Source organism: Sitophilus oryzae, unplaced genomic scaffold (genome assembly GCF_002938485.1).
Source record: "Sitophilus oryzae breed Bouriz unplaced genomic scaffold, Soryzae_2.0 scaffold_1717_pilon_pilon, whole genome shotgun sequence".
NCBI lineage: Eukaryota > Metazoa > Arthropoda > Insecta > Coleoptera > Curculionidae > Sitophilus > Sitophilus oryzae.
The window spans coordinates 860505-879858 of NW_022146410.1; the positions used below are offsets into that span (position 1 = coordinate 860505).

Consider the following 19354-nt stretch of genomic DNA (forward strand, 5'->3'; position numbering starts at 1 on the left):
GAAACTCTTCTGCACAGGTGTTGGGAAGTAAGAAGACCTGTATACCTATGCTTTATTGATTTTGAAAAATCCTTCGATCGTGTCCAGCACAATAAGCTAATATCAAGTCTGCAGAACATCCAGCTAGATGACGAAGATATTAGGCTGATTTCGTACATGTGTTGGAACCAAACAGCTACAAAGTAAAACCTCTAACGAGTGGTAGGGGACGAAAAACTCACAATCTTTTAAGATGTTTGGTTTGGTTTGGCAGCTACTATTACCGTGAATAACAGTATGTTTTTTGCGGTGAGAACCTATTAATATTAAACGGGGCTTGAGAGAGGGATGCATACCTACTCTCTCCCACCCTCTTCAACGTTTTTTCAGAAAACATATTTACAGAATCTCCAAGTGGCTAAAAAGGAATTGTAATAGGAGCAGAAATAGTCAATAATATCAGATATGTCGACGATACCGTAATTATAGCAGAAAATCTCGTACATCTACAAGAATTAGTAAACAGAGCCAATGAAGCTTGTAAGAATTAGGGGCTATCTATTAATACAAATACAACTAAATATGGTTGTGAGTAAAGTAGATGTCGCCGAAACCTCATTATTGTTGAATGAAGAAACTTTGGAGAGAGTGGCGAAGTTTAAACACCTAGACTGTTGGATTAACCAACCTATCGATCTTCATACGAAATCAGATGTCGCGTACAAGAAGCAAGAAATGCATTTCAGAAGTTTAAGTCGCTGCTCTCAAAAGGCCCCTACAAACGAACGTTTTTGCACGCGTTTATGTACGTGCGTTCAAAAACGTGCATACAAAAACGTCAATGTGTATGCACAGAAACGTCACGTTCTTTAATGCACATTCGTTTTGAACGACGCTCATGATTCCTGTCGACGCGACGACAGAAATTTTGTACCTGCACGCAGGATTTTCTTGCAAGTCTCAACGTGTGGATGTGAACTGTGCGTCGCACAACAGTAGCGTCGATTGGTCCCAAAAGCTGGAGCGTTCTGTTGATTTGACTTTGCTAATAATTTATTAGTAGAAATGTCTGATTGTAGAACACTGTCCCGTGAATTTCTGAGGGAATTTATTGAATTATACAGAGAAATGCCCTGTCTTGAGCAAGTAAAATCCAAACAATATTTAGATAAAACTAAAAACAACAAGGCTTACGCAAATCTAGTTAGGAAGCTACAAGTTGTTCAGCCAAACGCGACTAAGACTTCAGTTATAACTAAACTTAACAGTCTTCGGGGAGGATTTGGGAGGACTTGGAGGAAGGGAACATAAAAAGGTTGTTGACTCTAAGAGATCTGGTTCGGGAGCGGATGAAGTGTATGCTCCTTCAGTTTGGTACTAAATGACCAAACCTTTGAAGAAGCCACTCTTTACACCACATACGGCGCGGTTAGGAAGTTTATTCATTTACATTAGGTTAGTTTTTTTTAACTTTCGTTTGAAGCACAGCAGTGCACACCACTACTACCAATGCTAACTCAACCACTTCCTTGGACATCGCTCTCAAACACTGTGGATTTTTAGATTTTGTATGTGCATCTGTATGCAGTGCTAGTGCACGTTTTTGAACGCGCGTACATAAACGCGTACAAAAACGTCCGTCTATAGGGGCCTAAATAGTTCACTAAACGTCAAAATACATCCAGATAATCAAAGACCGGTAATAAAGAAACGATAAATAAAATCGAAGCATTTGAAATGTTTGAAAAGAATTCTTAAAATATCTTGGACCACCAGAACCAGAAATGAACAAGTTCTTAGAAGAATGGAGCACGACAGACTACTTCTGAATATTATCAAGCGACAAAAACTTGAATACCTTGGCCATATAACCAGAGAACCTCGATATGAGTTTCTCCGACTGATTCTTAACAGAAAAATCAAAAGAAAGACGTGGATTGGGCGCAAGAGGCTTTCGTGGTTGAGGAACTTGCGGCAGTGGACAGGCTTGATCGCGGATGAATTACTCCATGTAGCGCAAGATCGAGAGTGAGACAGAGATATTGTTAACATGGCAGTCGTCAACGTTCACGAGGAACAACACTTGAAGAAAAAGATGTCTAACGAGTCAGGGAAGAATATTGTCAAACGACATCCAAACAATATCAGAAAATCCTAGCAGAAAATACAATTTACCTGTAAATTAAAATAACAGACAACAACTTACCTGTATTTCCAGGTACTGTGACATGTTTAACAAAAGCCACATCACCTCCTCCTTGTACCAAACATCTAAAAGCACCAGTATAACCACTGTAAGCTTCGGTTTGATCGAAATTACATTTGGTGGATGGATTGTTTTTGTCCACGTCACCAGCGCACAGTGAGCATAATTTTTCTGATATATTCTCATCAAGCTTGAACCTAGAATAAAAAACAATGATTAAAGGTGGTGATAAAGTATAGCATATATCATTAGTCGAATAAAAAATATAGGAGAATATCAAACACATATACGTTTTTTTATTTATTAAAGCCTTTCAATTTAAAAAAGTTTAGAAGCTCAAAAAGTATATTAGATTGAATTTTTTGAGGTGAATATTGGCTCTTGAGGTTACATTTTTCAAAGACTACAATGAATTCAAAGAACCGCACATTTGCCAGGTCCTCAAACCGATATAAAATGTGTTCTACAGTTTCTTCTTCTAATTTACAAAATTTACACATAACTCCGTCGGTAAATTTCATAAACTTTAATTTCCTCATGAGCTTACAATGCCATGATAGCAGACCAACTACGTTTTTGTCAATATTCTTGTTTTTGCTTACTAAATTTTGGCGAATGTTGTTTGGCTGTCTATGAAGATGGCATCTGAACGTTGTATTCTTTTCTGCCTCATAAAATAATGGATTGTCATTATTTCCACCTGGAAAATTGAAACATCTTTGGATGGGATCTTAGAGAAAGTTATTCCTTGTCTCAGTGCACTCCTACGTATTGTGACATACTTGAGCCATCTGTTTACCAGGTTGCCCCAGCTTGAATGGGTACACAATTCAATTTGTATTCAAGCTACGAGAGGTTTGTCTTCCTGGGTCAGAGTCCCAAGAAATGGTCCAAAGAAAATGGCTTTTTATACAACACGTATATTTATTACCTTTTGAATTTTACTTTGCATAAAGATATTCAAAGAAAATTATTATTTACTAATATCGTTGACTGAAGAAATAAGATGCACAACCTTACGGGCGATTTCGTGGTACGAAACCTATCCGAGATGTAGCTGGCGATATCGTCAACCTGTCCGAGATTTAGTTTAGCCCTGCGCCGCTGAGCGCTGATAGTAGTTTACAGCGCAGAGGATAAAGAATACTGTACCGTAGTTCAGCTTTCAGTCGACAGGGTGGGTGTTTGCTGGAGACAGTATGCCAGAACTACCAGAACTACGAATTAATTCGTAGATTTACGGATTTTGGGTGCAGTACGTTAATAATACGGATTTTTATCATTAAACAATTTAATATAAAATATTATATGATTAAACAAAGGACGTCATTAGAATTGGCTTGGAAAGAAAGATCGCTGTTATTTCATATGTAAAATATTATGGTAAATGTCAATAGTTTTCGTCATTTTCAAGCCAACTAAACGACTTTTTTCGATCATACAAAATATTCAATACCTATAATAGAATTTTTATTTTTGTTGTTTATTCTATGTTTAACACGAATAAATTTTCAATAGATAAACTGTGATTTTTCATCCAAATATATTTTCTTCAAACGTATTACAGTTATAACACATTTTAATATTACAAGACTGTCGCTTTTAGTTCCACACTTAGATGTTCCACACCGTCTTCGATATACCTTCGCTAGCCGAATTAGAGAAAATGAATATTTTATGCGTTGGCTGTAGCACGAGTAAAGACTCCACCGTACAGCACTTGAGACGTAAGGGAAAATCAAATCAGCGTTGTCACGAATTTGCCCATTAGGTTGCGTTGGTCTAGTTATTATATTATAGTAATATAGTACTTTTATAAAAAAAATATTTAAATACTCTCTTTTACATGACATCCACAATTCGTAATTTTATAACAATAACTATTCTATTTTCTATTTTATCAAAGCGCGTAGAGGTAAATGTGTCAGTATTTTAAGTAAGTAGGTAATATAAAAAATAATCAGCGATGATATCTGGCTTCGTTTATCTACAATCTTTTAATGGGTTCTTTTCTTGGTAAAGCAAACTAGTCTAAACGATTGCATCTGTTAAGAGATTATATTTCTCTAAAATTTATTAAACTAATTTATAAAGGTTACGTTAAGTATCTAGATCTCTTTATATAAAAGCAGTACACTCTAATTCCTAATCTTATTATGACAAAATATGTCTCATATTGCGATCTATTTTTATTTATTTTATTTTTTAGAAATTGTAAAATGATTTTTGAATGTGAAAATATAGTGTAAATCGCCATTTATTATTAACAAAAATATTTTTAAAATGTGAACTACCATTTCCAGCATTTTCTATAAAAAAATGAAGCTAAAATGTTAATCAGAAACTTGATATGACGCTCTTTGACGCAGTAGGGCAGACCGTCCCAGATATTTTATTTCCATCGGAAATCATTTCATTTCGGCATAAACGCAACTTTGTAATTATTTTATAGCTGTAAAAAACAAGCAAAGGATCTGTTATTAGAGTTCAATCAAATGTAAAATGAGATACCATAGATGTATATTTGTACTAAAAAATACACAAGACAAAAAAATGCATGCAAAAATAAAATAAACGTTTTGAAAGTTTTTACGAATTTTGTGTCACCATAGTGAATAAAATGACAAACAACAAACTATCACTGGGATTTGTCTTTTAATTAGATACAAAAAGCTCAGTAAGCGTAATGTATTCTCATCCACAATTAACTTTTGAGGATTAAGTTATCAATTAAGGATTGATTGAAATAGGTATTCAATTATTTTCGGTCACTTCCTGTGAATCACTGTGAATGGATCCCTTGACATTCTCGCTTAGAATAATAGTACCGTATGATCGGAAAAAAACGGCGTCCAGTTGGCTTGGAAATGAACATCCATGACATTCACCATATAATTTCACATACTATAAAATGACAGCGATATTTATTTCATAGCCATCGCTGATGCCGTTTTTTTATCATACGGTATTTTAAATTCGTATCTAGAGTGCCATAGATAATCACGATGACAATTTGACTCGAAATACCAAGCATGTGGTACTAAATTTTTCGTTAAAAAATGCTTTTTCCAAAATTCTAATGAGCCACTCTCGTATCATTTGAAAAAATTGAGTTACGACTAAAAATACGATTTGGGCATCTTTTGACGAGCCAGGAAACGTTACGAAAAACATTAGACCATCAAATTTATTTTTCCAAGACTCCTTGATTAAAAATGAGTCGTTTTAACATGGCATGTCACTCTAGGTTGAAATTGAAATACAAGCGAAAATGTCAAATGTTGGATTGTTTATGATTTGTCCTTCTACTCAGAATGTAATTTTCTATCAAATAATAGTTATTTTTTATACAAGGATAAAATGGTATTTTATCGCCGACCGAAAAGATTAATTCACTAGCGATGAAATCGCCAAAAAATATTCAGAATATTCAGGAATTATTATTTCAAGGAATTTATTACGAGTAAAAAAAATTGGCGCCGGGGGGCACGTATAGCCGCCCATACTAAAATATATTAATATCTCGAAAACTGCGACTTTGGCTGATTTTGATGTTATTACAAATTTTGTTGCAAATATTATTCCTAATCTTAATTTGAAAACCGCGTTTCGCTAGCTACTGTAATTTTGGAGTTACGATTTTTTTTTAAATTTTAACCCCCTCCTATACCCCCTTACCAACCCCCCACCCCCACCAAAAACTAATGGCCAGATTCTCGGGTGCCACAGTATTTTTGTGCCAAATTTGGTTAAAATCGGTTCAGCGGTTTTTGAGTTATCGTGTTACAGACGGCAGACAGACAGACAGATACCACGAAAATATTTTGTATTATAGATACCACGAAAATATTTGTGTTTATGACCCAAATAACTCATTTTGAGTGAAATTAAAAAAACTTTTTTTTTGCCGATCCTAATAGCCTACCATACCTATTGGTATGGTCGGCTAAAAATATTGTGCTGGGTTGGCGTTGCGTTGGTGTATATGTAATTTGACAAATAAATAAAGCTGTCTCTTTAGTTGTCAGTTTTGAGTCAATATTTTTTAATTCTCTTTCGTGTCGATTGCTGATTGAATTGAAGCCAGAAATGGGTCAAAACGATGTTTTTAGTTAAAAAAAATTTCTTGATAATATGGCAACATGGGTAATAGATTAAATTTCCAAAAAAAAATCCAAAATTGATCCAGTGGTGCTCAACATTTTTGTAAAAAATCATTTTTTTTGGAAAATTTTCAAAGTAAAATAACTCGGTTATTTTGAATTTATTTTAAAACCGGTAAAGAGAAAATGTGTCCCTTTTATCGAGATCTACCAGCCCTGAAAATATTTGCGCTTATTTAAGACCCATTCTGTATAGCAATCAAATTAGTAAAGAAACGCCAAGTCAAAACACTTTTTAATATGGACTTTTTAAGAAAAATATAGGCCGCACCGAATCGACTTTTTGAAACGTCTGACAACTTAAAATTCATCCCCCAATTCGCGATTCTATATCTCTCTCCTTGGCAATCCAAAACTAGGTTAAACGCTTGCATCTGTTACCTGTTTTCCCTAATCCGTTATAGGAGCATTAAAATGAGACGTACTAGGCGCTCTCTTTGTTCTGAATCTCTGGCAAATCCTCACCGAGCAGTTTATCTTAAACATTAATGTCGGCGCAAAGAAATAGAAAGACTTGTTCCTCTACCGCCGCAGAGGTACAATTAACATTTTGGAAGGACGCGAGATACAGAGATAATTTGAATAATTTAGAGCGAGCTCAGGCTAGAAATAGAGCCTTGAGGAGGTTGCGTCCAAGTTCAGAGTGATAGAAGACAAGAAATGTGAGCAGGGCGTCCTGATTCTAAATCATTTTGCTCGTCGAAACTGAGGATGTGAGGTTAAAATAGAGACGATATACTGGAATACAAATACAGGGTATCCTAATATTCTGCGGACATAGAACTACTACATTTATATTTAGAATCAAAATAAGTTAAACGAACACAATTTTCCTCTATATAAAAGTCTTCTTTTTTGCTTTAGAAAGCATCAAATTAAACAGAGAGAAACATATTTTTAAGATACGATATTCCGATTTTAATGAGACTCTGGGTGTCTACAGGTTGTCCCAGGCTGAGCCTGCGTTAGAAGTTTCTAGAGAACTACAACATCTAGCTCGGAGATTTTTTGCACATCATAGTTTCACATCGAGATCTATCGATTAAAAATATTTTCAATATGGCGGCACTTCCGGAAATACCGGAAGTTGACAGCAACTTTCTTATTTTAAATGGGTATCCCCATTTTTTATTGCATACTTAAATTTTCTGTAAAATTTTATAAATTTTGAAACACTCTATATCTAACAATGACCGTTTTTGAGAAAAAATATTTAAAATTTTTGAACGAAAAAAACTGCCTGTCAAAAACATGTGTATAGACTAAACGTCAAATTTAGTGATTACCACAGCCACTTTGCCATAAAGAGAAAACATAAGGCTATCCCAAAAATGTTGATAAATTGTTGGAATGTCACATAACAATGGCCGCAGCTGTCATAGAATTGAGCGATTAAAAAATTACCATAAATCATTTTTTTCAAATGGAAACCCACATTTTTTTATTCCACTAGTGAAAAGGCTTTTCAATTCGTTACTTTTTGACTATACATTTTCCGATACCTAAAATAAATCGTTTTTAAGTTATTTAAGATTTAGTTTTAAAGCGTATATTTTTTTCTTGATTTTAACCAGTAGCCTATGACTTTAAACGTCAAGTAATGTAAAACAATAGATCTGGCCATGTCATATTGTGACGCTTTGTTCAAAAAGCAGCATCCTTTCCGAACCAAGTTTTTTTTTCGATCATACGGAATATTATTATTATCAACTATTAGATATCACTAAAGAGCGAAAATACGAGATATATTTTTTTATAAATACATTTTTTAAACTCTTAAGGGGGGCAGGCAGTATTTATAATATAGGAAATTCAAATAATGCGTTTTCTGACAGAGGGAAATAAATTGTCTGACCGTTTGACACTTACTGTCAAAGGAAGCTAGATAAAATGAAGAAAAAGATACGTTTTCAAATTAAATCTTAAATAACTTAAAAACGATTTATTTTAGGTATAGGAACATGTATAGTTAAAAAGTAACGAATTGAAAAAACTTTTCATTAGTGAAATAAAAAAGTGGGTTTCCATTTGAAAAAAAATAGGTAATTATTTTTTAATCGCTCAATTCCATGACAGTTACCGCCATTATTACATAACATTTGAACAATTTAATTCTTGAAATAGATAGCCACATGTCTTCTCTTTATGTTACAGTGGCTGTGGTAATCACACTAAATTTGACTTTTAGCCAAGGCAATTTTTTTTGACAGGTAGCTTTTTTCGTCCAAAAATTTTAAATATTTTTTTCTCAAAAACAGTTAATGTTAGATATAGAGTGTTTAACATCAATATTCATGGAATTTTACAGAGAATTTAAGTATGTAATAAAAATAGGGGCATCACCCATTTAAAATAAGAAAGTTGCTGTCAACTTCCGGTATTTCCGGAAGACCCGCCATATTGAAAATATTTTTAATCGATAGATCTCGTTGCAAAACAATGATGTGCAAAAAATCTCCGATCTAGATATTATGGTTCTCTAGAAACTTCTAATGCACGCTCAGCCTGGGACACCCTGTATATCTCCCCCATCCTATCCTTTGGATGTCCAATATCTCTATTAACTGATAAATCAACAACGAAATAAAAATTCTGTAATAAAATATTGAAATTTGTTGACATTTCTAGAAACATTTAACATTTCTACTATTTTACCAAACCGTTCCATATTTGAGGAGCTCCATATCAAAACGCAGTATTCCACCAAAATTCAGGTTTTGACTTATAGATGGCACTCGGTGCTTAAAAATGTTTGTAAACAGATGGTATTAGCGGTTCAAGTCTAAACGCAGTATTTCCTTATCAAAACTCTATTCGTTTCTGCCCGTTCAAATCAAAACGCAGCTTTTAACCTATGTCGTTTGGTTCAAAACGCATTATTTTTTCCGTTTGAAACAAAAAGCAGTTTTTGTATGGATTTTACTCTGTAAATAAAAAATGTCGCGTCAAAGCGCAGTGATTAAAGGTTGTTATTGAAAATATACAGTCGACGCTAGTCGACAGGTGTATTATTGCCGGTGTGTGTTAAGTCTTTATTAGTGTTAGTAAAGGTGGTTAATTATGGAAACGGACATATTGATAGCCGTGGCAAGTACAGGGAGCCCAAAAAGGATTAAAAACGAAACCAAGCGACAAAAACAAAAGGCTTTGAGGTGACGCAAAAAGGATATACATCGACAAATGCACGTAGGGAAAACGAACTCTAATAACAACACGATCTGAACCATTTTATAGAAATGACATGTTTTCTGAGGGTAAGAGCTTACTAAAAAGTGGAAAAAGTTTTGGAAACATAACTTTGAGAAAAATCCAACTGGAAAAGCAAGTGAAGAAAAAGAAATTAAAGGATATTGAGCCTCTTTCGAGAAAAATTCTTATGGAGAACAATGGAGAACAATGGGGAACGATAGACAATCTAGGTTGGTACAAACATTTGTTTCAAAAATATGAAAATGGTGTGGAAAGGAAAGATAGTGAAGAGGAAAATTAGGGCGAGGAATGTGACTGTATCGAGGAAGATGACAGACTAAAAATTTAGTAATAATGGTCTTTACATGTTCATGTTCTTTAAAATGTTTTATGATTATAATTTTGTTTATTATTTTGAGAGTTTTATTATAATAATACTCTGGAAATCGCACTATTATTTAATAAATTTGGTTCAAAATGCAGTTTTTTCGCAAGTTTAGAACAAAACGAATTTTTTTTAAAAATGACAAAAATAATTGTTTAGTATGTGAAAAGGCCTAAACCTAATCTTAGTTCTTCAAGAAATATAACTTTGCCAAAAAACTATTTTAAAATAACTTCTTTAAGCTGCAGTAAAAAATGATCAAATATTGCGTTTTGATTTGGAGCTCCTCATTTAACAGGGACCGATAATACTTTTTCGCAGGGACCGATTTTTAGCAAACTGGTTATCCTGGTTTTCCAATGGTATACAGATTTTGAATGTCACTCTATCAAAATGTCAACGGTTTTAGTAAAATGTTTTGCTGCAAAGAAACTGTATTTGAATTGTGTTTTCTAAGTATACAGGGTGGTCCGAACTGTATTCCGGAAACTTCGGCAGCATATTCTGCAGATAAAAATAAGTAAAAAAGTTCGTATAAATGTATGTCCTAAAATACTTAGTTTCGGAGATACAGGGTGTAGAAGTTTCATTTTTATTTCGATTTTTTCTAAATAATTTCTGAAGTAACGTCAATATTTGGATGAAAATTGGTGTTTGTGAATTTTGTGACACGAGGTGCCGCCTACATGCGTTTTGACTGTTTTGAAGAGTAATAACTTTTCATCCGTACCTGTATAAAACTACTGATTAAAAAAAATATACATTTCCATGACTTTTTGCGTAAAAAATGTCTCTTGGTAAAAATCGCTACGAGCAACCGTTCTCAAGATATTAAAAATGGAAATAGTCAATACATGTCATTATTGACAAAAAATAAGTACACGTTAAATAGAGTTATTTGACTGAAATAATACATTTTTATTTTTTTTAAATTAATCATATTTTTTCTGCGAAAAAAAATATGTTAAACAGTTTCTGTTGAACTTTTGGCATAAAAAAATTTCTAATTTAAGATTTCAGTCTAATAACTATATTTAGTCATGTTTAATTTGTCAATGATGACAGGTATTGATAATTTCAATTTCAAATATCTCGAGAACCGTTACTCGTAGCGATTTTTACCTAGAGACCTTTTTTATGTAATAAAAGTTGTAAATGTATATTTTTTTACTCAGTAGTTTTATACAGGTATGGACGAAAAGTTATTACTCTTCAAACCAGTTAAAGCATATGTAGGCGGCGCCCTCTACAAGTAGGAGTTATATTGACATGAAAATAAAATTTTCATGTCAAAAAACTCCCAGACGCCAATTTTCATCCAAATATTGACGTTACTTCTTAAATTATTTAGAAAAAATCGAAATAAAAATGAAACTTCTACACCCTGTATCTCCGAAACTAAGCCATTTTAGGACATACATTTATACAAACTTTTTTTACATATTTTAATCTGCAAAATATTCTGCCGAAGTTTCCGGAATACAGTTCGGACCACCCTGTATTAGATTTAAGCTAATGGAATAAATTAGTGGTTTCAATTACACTTTTATTAATAGAATGTCCTATCAACAGCTTGGGTTAGTCAGTTGTATCGATAAAGAAAGCCTATTATTTAGCTTACAAAACAATCAACTTTTGATTTCTAACCACAGTTTTATTTCTCTTCACAGACGGAAGATAATCAAAAGTCAAAATCATCATTCCTGGAGCATCAGATCACGGAAGATAATCAAAAGTCAAAATGACATTTCTCGCAAATTTTGAGGCATAATTAGTGGAAAAGTCAAATTTTGATAACTTTTTCTACTAATTAAAAACGTCCACTATTAATTTTGATGCTATGATTATGAAAGCTTACAATGAAATTAAAGGAACAAACTTCTACGCTAATTATTGAAATCACTAATTTATTCCACTAATCGCGAGATTCTGACTGAAGCTTTATACATTGTCCTCTTTTTTGTTTCCTTCTGAAGATAGGGGGAGATATACTACTGAATCTTAAGAGTATTTTTCTTGATTAGGCAAATTTGCTTTCAAATAAAAAGCCACCGACAGCTGGTTTTCATTTGGAATTTAACGCAGCTGCATTTTACAAAAAAAATATCGGTTTAGTGGCGTTTTTCTTATTTTATATGTTTACAATTCTCAGATTTTCAGGAAATATGATCTTTTCCTACTCTGAGTATTCAGCCTTGTTGCATAGCCGCTAATAACGCCCTTTTATACTATGACGGATGCTACGTTCACGTTAAAGGATTATTGGGAATGAGCTCGGCTTTAAACACGACCATCGGAAGTGGTATTTGGCGTAATATCCAGCTGCAAGGGCAGATCGAAAATTCAAATTTATTCTGTAATTAGTATATTCGTAGTTGTATGCGGTTAATTTTTATTCATAATAGTTGCGATTATGATAGAAGTGCTAAAAGTTTAATATCATCTTATATTTATATAAAATTATCAATTTTTATTTTGAACCTTCAAAATCAGGTAAACTAACAAAAAAATAACTTTTTATTATATCGTGGGCGTACAAGGAAAACCATGTAAGTCCACTTTTTCATAAAATCGTTTTTTCACATTACTAAGTCCATTTAGGTATAACCTCTAATATTAAATATCCTTTAAGTCCAATACAGTTCAAATATACGAGATATTATTAGCTTCAAAATAACTAAGTCCACGCAGACGCTAAATTTCTCTCAGAAAAATCTATTAAGTGCACTTAATGGATTTATGAATTTTTTTAACAGTCTACAAAAAATTTTCAAGAAGGATCTGTGGGAATTCCCGATCAAGAAAGCGATTGTGATTCCGATAATGAGCCTTTTGCTCATTATTTGATCCCAAAAAGTAAAGAACCCAATCAAGAAAAACCCACTAACTCCAGTGTGGAGCCGTCTCAGATACTGGCTTTTCTTAAAGCCCTGAGACTGTATGATGAGTTATAACTCGTTATAACTCAAGAAAGGGGAACACACAATAGATCTATAAGGTCGCGGTGATTAACTCCCCTTCTAAACATTCTACATTCTACATATTTATATAAAATTATCAATTTTTATTTTGAACCTTCAAAATCAGGTAAACTAACAAAAAACTAACTTTTTTTATATAAACTATTGTAGATAAATCTAAATAAACTGTTATAAATTATAAATAATAATGTCCATAAACTAATGTGGATTTTGAAAATAGTTACTAACTGTCACTAGAAAATTGCCATGGCGACAGCAGCCATCTTGATTGCAATTTTATTTAAAAATCGCTTTTTATTCAAAATCTGAGCTAGATAGGTATAGGAAACCCTAATATAGTTTGAAAGAGCATTTGAATCTGCGTCGATTTATTATAAAAAATACAGGGTGTTGTATTTAAAATAACGAAGTTTTTATAAAAAATAAATCCTTAAATTAAATCAGGAACTTTTGATACCCCTGTATAAATTTAAGGAAGCAATGCCTTTTTTCAGTAAAGTTTATTTCTTTACCTTCAAACTCAACGCAAGAATTAATTCTGAAAAGTAATGTACATGATGTTAATAATCTATTCTATAGTAGCTTGCAAATTTAAACATCTTTAAATATCTCGAAAACCAAAGCTTTTAAACATATTAAACCCTTTTAATAAATGCCTTATTTTATGTCCAAGAATCTAAAAAGGAAATAAAATACCGGGTGTTCCATAAGAAAAAATATAAGTTTTCTTATGGATCTTAGTTCTGATACACCCTGTACATTTCAAAATAATTTTAAATTATGCGCATTGCCTTCCTACATATACCCATAAAATATTTTGTTTCTACATCTTTCTGTTTTCGTATAATCAACCGAGGCGAATGAGATGCGCCACCCTGTATATTATTAAACTGACATAAAGTGTCAAATTCAGCTAGCGCGACCATAGTTTCTCGATATATAATTACATACAAGGTGTATTACTTTTAAATATTTTTATTTTAAAGAAATATTTGTGGCGTTTGAAAAAAAAATAACATGTTCTATTCGGAGTAAAAATTACTTTTTGTGGGTCGCCTGTATGTCGTCATGTCGTGTATGTAAGTCAAACGTACGACCTCTCCACAAAAAAGTTTTTACTTCTAATAAAACTATATAGTATTTTTTACAAATGTCACATAAACACTTATTTTTGAGCCGCCATTGACAATATAAAAAAGTCATTTTAACGCCTAGGCATAAAAGTAAAGCACTTTTATACCTAAGCACAACTGTCAAATTCAACGAGCGTCACTATAGTTTTTCCATATATAATCTCTGATATAATTACTTGCAAGGTATTATGTACGTTTAAATATTTTTATGTTATTTGGGACGTTTAAAATTGTTTAAAAAATGATTTGTGACGTTTGAAAAAATAGCATGTTCTATTCGGAGTAAAAATGATTTTTTGTGCATCAGCTATAATACCTCGCCACAAAAAGTGTCATTTTTACTCCTAATAAGACAATATACTATTTTCTTTAAATGTCACAAAAGTATTAATTCTTGCGACATGATTGACAATATAAAAACGTCATTTTAACGCCTAGGCATAAAAGTGAAGCACTTTTACGCTTAAGCACAAAGGTATGAAAAATATATTATTAAACTGACATAAAGTGTCAAATTCAACCAGCGCCAGCGTTACCATAGTTTCTCGATATATAATTACATAAAATATATTATCGTTGATTGAAATAATTGAGAAGATACGCAGTCTATTGGGCGAATTCGTGACAAGGCTGATTTGATTTCTCCTTACGTCTCAAGTGCCTGTATACGGTCGAGACACCAATCGTTCTGCGGTCAACGCTTAAAACACTTATTTTCTCTAATTCGGCCAGCGAAGGCATATCGAAAACGGTGTTGCCATATTAAAATGTGTAATACCTGTAATACGTTTGACGAAAATATCTTTGGATGAAAAATCCGTGTTTATGTATTGAAAATGTATTCGTGTTAAATATAGAATAAACAACAAAAATAAAAATTCTTTTATAGGTGCTGAATATGTCGTATGATCGAAAAAAAAGTCGTTAAGTTGGCTTGGAAATGACGATTATTGACATTTACCATAATATTTTACTTATTTGAAATAACAGCGATCTTCATTTCGAAGCCAACTCTGACACCGTTCTTTCTTTAAGTATATAATATTATATTAAATTGTTTAACGATAGAAAATCCGTAGGTATTATGAACGTACTGTACCCAAAGTCCGTAAATCTACGGATTAATCAGTAGTTCTGGCAACACTGTCTGCGGCATCGACAATCGCCCACTCTGTCGACTGAAAGCAAAACTACGCTACACAGTATTCTTTATCCTCTGCGCTGTATACGACTATCAACGTGCAGCGGCGCAGAGCTAAACTAAATCTCGAAATTCTCGGACAGGCTGACGGTAACGGCAGCTACATCTCGGACAGGTATGGGACCAACGAAATGTTAAGATATATGGAATGGGTCTGCCCCGTATCGATCGATGTTAGAATGAGACAGACACGAAGGATAGCGATAGTCAGGGCAGAAAATGGCTTCTTGTCATTAAAACCGTGTGTTTTTGTCAGTTTTTAGTGCATGTTTTTAGAGATTTTTGAGTGTATTTTTGTTTCTGGTGGAGTTTTAAACTGTTATTTATACTTTTTGGTGATTATTACAAACATTTTTAGACCGCATAGACGATTTTTTAGTTGTATTTGTGTTGAAATGGTTGAATCTTGCAGTGCAGTGAATTGTAGCAATAGGCGAACAAAGGAGGTTAAAATGAAGTTTCACAGGTAAGTTTTTCCCTTTGATTAGTAATGGATTGCTAAAATATTATCTATTTTTAATAAATAATAGAATTCCCAAGGACCCCAACTTAAGAAAGTTATGGTTACTGGTTATGGTTACTAATTCAAAACAATATTTAAATCGGATTTCAAAATGACTAGGACTTATTTACAATTAAAGTCCTATCCTAAATGGCTAAATCTTTATAACTCTAATAAAAAGTCGCTCGCTTCAGATCAAAAGGATTTTTTTCAAACGTCCCAAGAGTAATAACTTTTGTAATTTTAACGCCTATGCATAAAAGTAAAGCACTTTTACGCCTAAGCACAAAAGTACAAAAATATATTATTAAACAAAAAAATATTAAGGGTCAAATTCAACGAGTGTAAAAATTGTTGCTCGATTACTGTTTATATTATTAGCAATGTTTCTCAAATTGATTAAAACATTATTTGTAATGTTTTAAGAAAAGATTTTGTCCTGTTCGGAGTAAAAATGTACTTTTTGTGCCTCCCTGTAACGTCGGAATAGTTTTACGATGGTCCTTCAATTCGTCAAAAAAAGGGTAATTTTTACTCCTAATAAAGCAATACACTATTGTTCGGAAATAGTCCTAATTCTAGAATTAAATTAATATTATTTAACGTCAAAGTGTAAGGAACTTACAGCTGATCAAAATGTCGGTAGGAATTTGGAAACATTTTCAAAAAAAAATACACCGTTTGAAAAAAAATATATAAAACAACATATTTTCTGACGATTATAATTTCTCGGGAATGAAGATATAGTCTCTATATCAGAAGAACCTATTTCCTAGTTCTGCACTACACTGCGAATGATATGTATTCGAACAGCGACTTTTTGTCACTTATACATAAATTTTAAAATTTTAGTTTAGCGGTCTAATGGATTCACACGAAATTACTTCAAAAATCGGTCCAACATTTAAATTGATGAACAGATATTTTTATATAGTTCTATAACATTTACAATTATTTTTCGATTTATTATCTGTTATATGTTATAGAAATATTTTTTATAGTTTTCTAAAACACATTTTTATAACTTTTACAGTTATTTTTTTATTTATTATAAAGTTTCAATAAAATTATTTTTTTTTTATTTAAATCACATGATTAAAATTTAAAAAAGTCACTTGATTTGGTACCCCACCACAACCCTGGGTATAAGTATGTAGGTAAGAAGTTTGCTTAAATTATAGCGTTGGATTTTTTACTAACCTATATAAAAAATAAATTTATACCTACTATTTAGTGTTTTTATTTGTGTTTAGTTGGGTTAATCTCGAGTAATATATTTCAATTTTTCAAAATCAGTACTTTTATTACCTTACAATTACCTCCAAATTACCTAAAATTAATTTAAAGTGTTTTTATTACTATAAATCTGAAAATATTCCTAATATTTCCTATACCGGCCATTTAAATCCGCGCGTCTTTTGCCCTGACTATCGCCGTCTCTCTCTCTCGGACCTCTCTTTCTTATGTTGGCTGCATATTCCGCTCATTGCTTAGATAGCCCGGGGCCATTCCATGTATCTTAACATTTCGTAGGTAATTTGTGATTTCGTTGTATGGGACAGATTTTGTGTCACGAAATCGCCCATAAGGTTGCGCATCTTCTTATTTTTCAATCAACGATTCAGTTTTCCTTATTTAAAAAAAAATACTAAGTATAAAATATCTTCAATGAACAGAGTTTATAAATCCTGTATTACTACTGACAATTCCAGCATATTTATTTAATTCTGAGAATTTGCCAACCATTTATTTTTTTATGGACAAATTTAATATGGGAATTAATGAAAGAATACATTTATAATACAATATACGATTTCGTTTTTATGATTTTTATTACATACCCGCTTCTAAAATTACTAAAATCTAATAAAACATAAAAATCAACTAAACGTTCACGTTTTCAGTTGAAACCTTAGCATTTTGCCTCGACCGTTATGCTAATTCAATGCTTATTCAGTATTCGGAGCGAGCTGTATAAATACGCATGAATTACGGGAATAAAAATTCAAAACAAGGTCCCACCCACCTCGCTCTCTACTCCAAGATAAAAATAAACACCCCAAAATGACACACATAATATTTTCCCATCGGGTTTGCAGCCGATAAAAAAGCATATTGAAATTTACCAATCAGAAAATAAATAACGCCGAACAAAAAAAGACAATAAAAAGCACTTGAAAATGCAATTTATATAATATAATGTGATATATTTGGAAATACGAATATAAAGTACAGGGTGAGTCAAATTGGACGCTTTTAAAGGGAAACACCTTTTTCTGTAGGAGAAAGACGAAAACTAATATCGGTGTCTGGAGCTCAATTTTTATCCAAAACTTGATGGTGAAAACCGCCCATCCATATCTGTTACCGTTTCAGAGTTACAGGGTGTTTTTCAAAAATGTCTATTTTTAACAAATCGCTGTTTTTTGCTATGGAAAATTTTGTATTTTTATGAAAACATTTCCAAAGCACCTTTTAACGTAGTTTACCAATAAAAAATAATATATTATATGTTATTAATATTAATTAGAGTTTAAAATAGAGGGCAGGTAGATGACAGCGTTCAGCGATGAAGTAGACGAATCAGATCATTTTATTTGGCACAAGCGCACGAAGATTCTGTTGAACCGGAAGGATAGACTTATGCCAGATTGATATTCCTATTTCACTTCTTTGGCTTCACTTTCCACTCATTGTGTAAACGCGGTACTAGCAATATAGTCTTATAATGTATTTTGGGTGCTACAGATGCCCGACGCACTTTTGTCGGACCTTGTATGTTAGAGCCCCTATCCCTCTGTTTACATATTTCTCTGACATATTATCCTTTAATTCGTTTCCTCTACATAAATACGTACAGTCACCAGACACGATCTAAATGAATATAAGCAACATGGCATGATTAATAAATAGTGTTATTATACATAAACGTAACAGTTTATTTAATTTTCTTAGTGTAAACACATTATTTTATTAATCCCATTGTTCCCACGATGTGCGCAAAATTACTTTCTTTACTTGACAATAATAATATATACCTATATGATTAAATAAATAATATATTTTGTTATACTACACACATTAGAATTAACAAAAATAAATCCAGAGGATAAAATTCTTATGAGCTCGGAATGTCTACATGAACTAATAGTTAGCTTGCCAGCTATGTATTTCCTCTATTGAGGTAAACTACTCGAGGTAATACTAAAACATCTTTCTATTTGAAAATTTTTCAAACCAAACATTCTACTAATGGTAAATCTTTCTCATCTATACACAATTTTTTTCAATCAAAATTCTATATATTTGCTCTCAGAAAGACCATTTCGTTGTAGAGTATATGGAGCTGATAGCCTTCTTTGAATACCATATAAAATAATTTTCATAAGTATTATTACAATATTCACCTATTCCATTATCTATTTGTAAGCATTTAATCTTTAGTACGCATAATTGTAGGTGTCATCAATGGAAACTATCCCACGGGGTAAACCTCGCGAGATGGAAGATTTCCAACAACGACTACTGCAGAGAATGCTGAGAGGAAGAAGAAACCATAGAGCACCTGCTGTGCCACTGTCCGGCACAGGAATACCGATGCTTTAAAACTTTAGG

The 19354-nt window shown here is 32.5% G+C and overlaps 1 protein-coding gene across 1 annotated transcript in view; it reads right to left on the reverse strand.

Moving 5' to 3' along the window:
* LOC115881357 (transferrin) overlaps positions 1–19354 on the reverse strand; it is a 57453-nt gene that overhangs the window by 11516 nt on the left and 26583 nt on the right. Inside the window, exon 10 of the mRNA XM_030898804.1 lies at positions 2186–2382. Coding sequence (XP_030754664.1) covers positions 2186–2382 — 197 coding nt within the window. The remainder of the gene's footprint in view (positions 1–2185; positions 2383–19354) is intronic.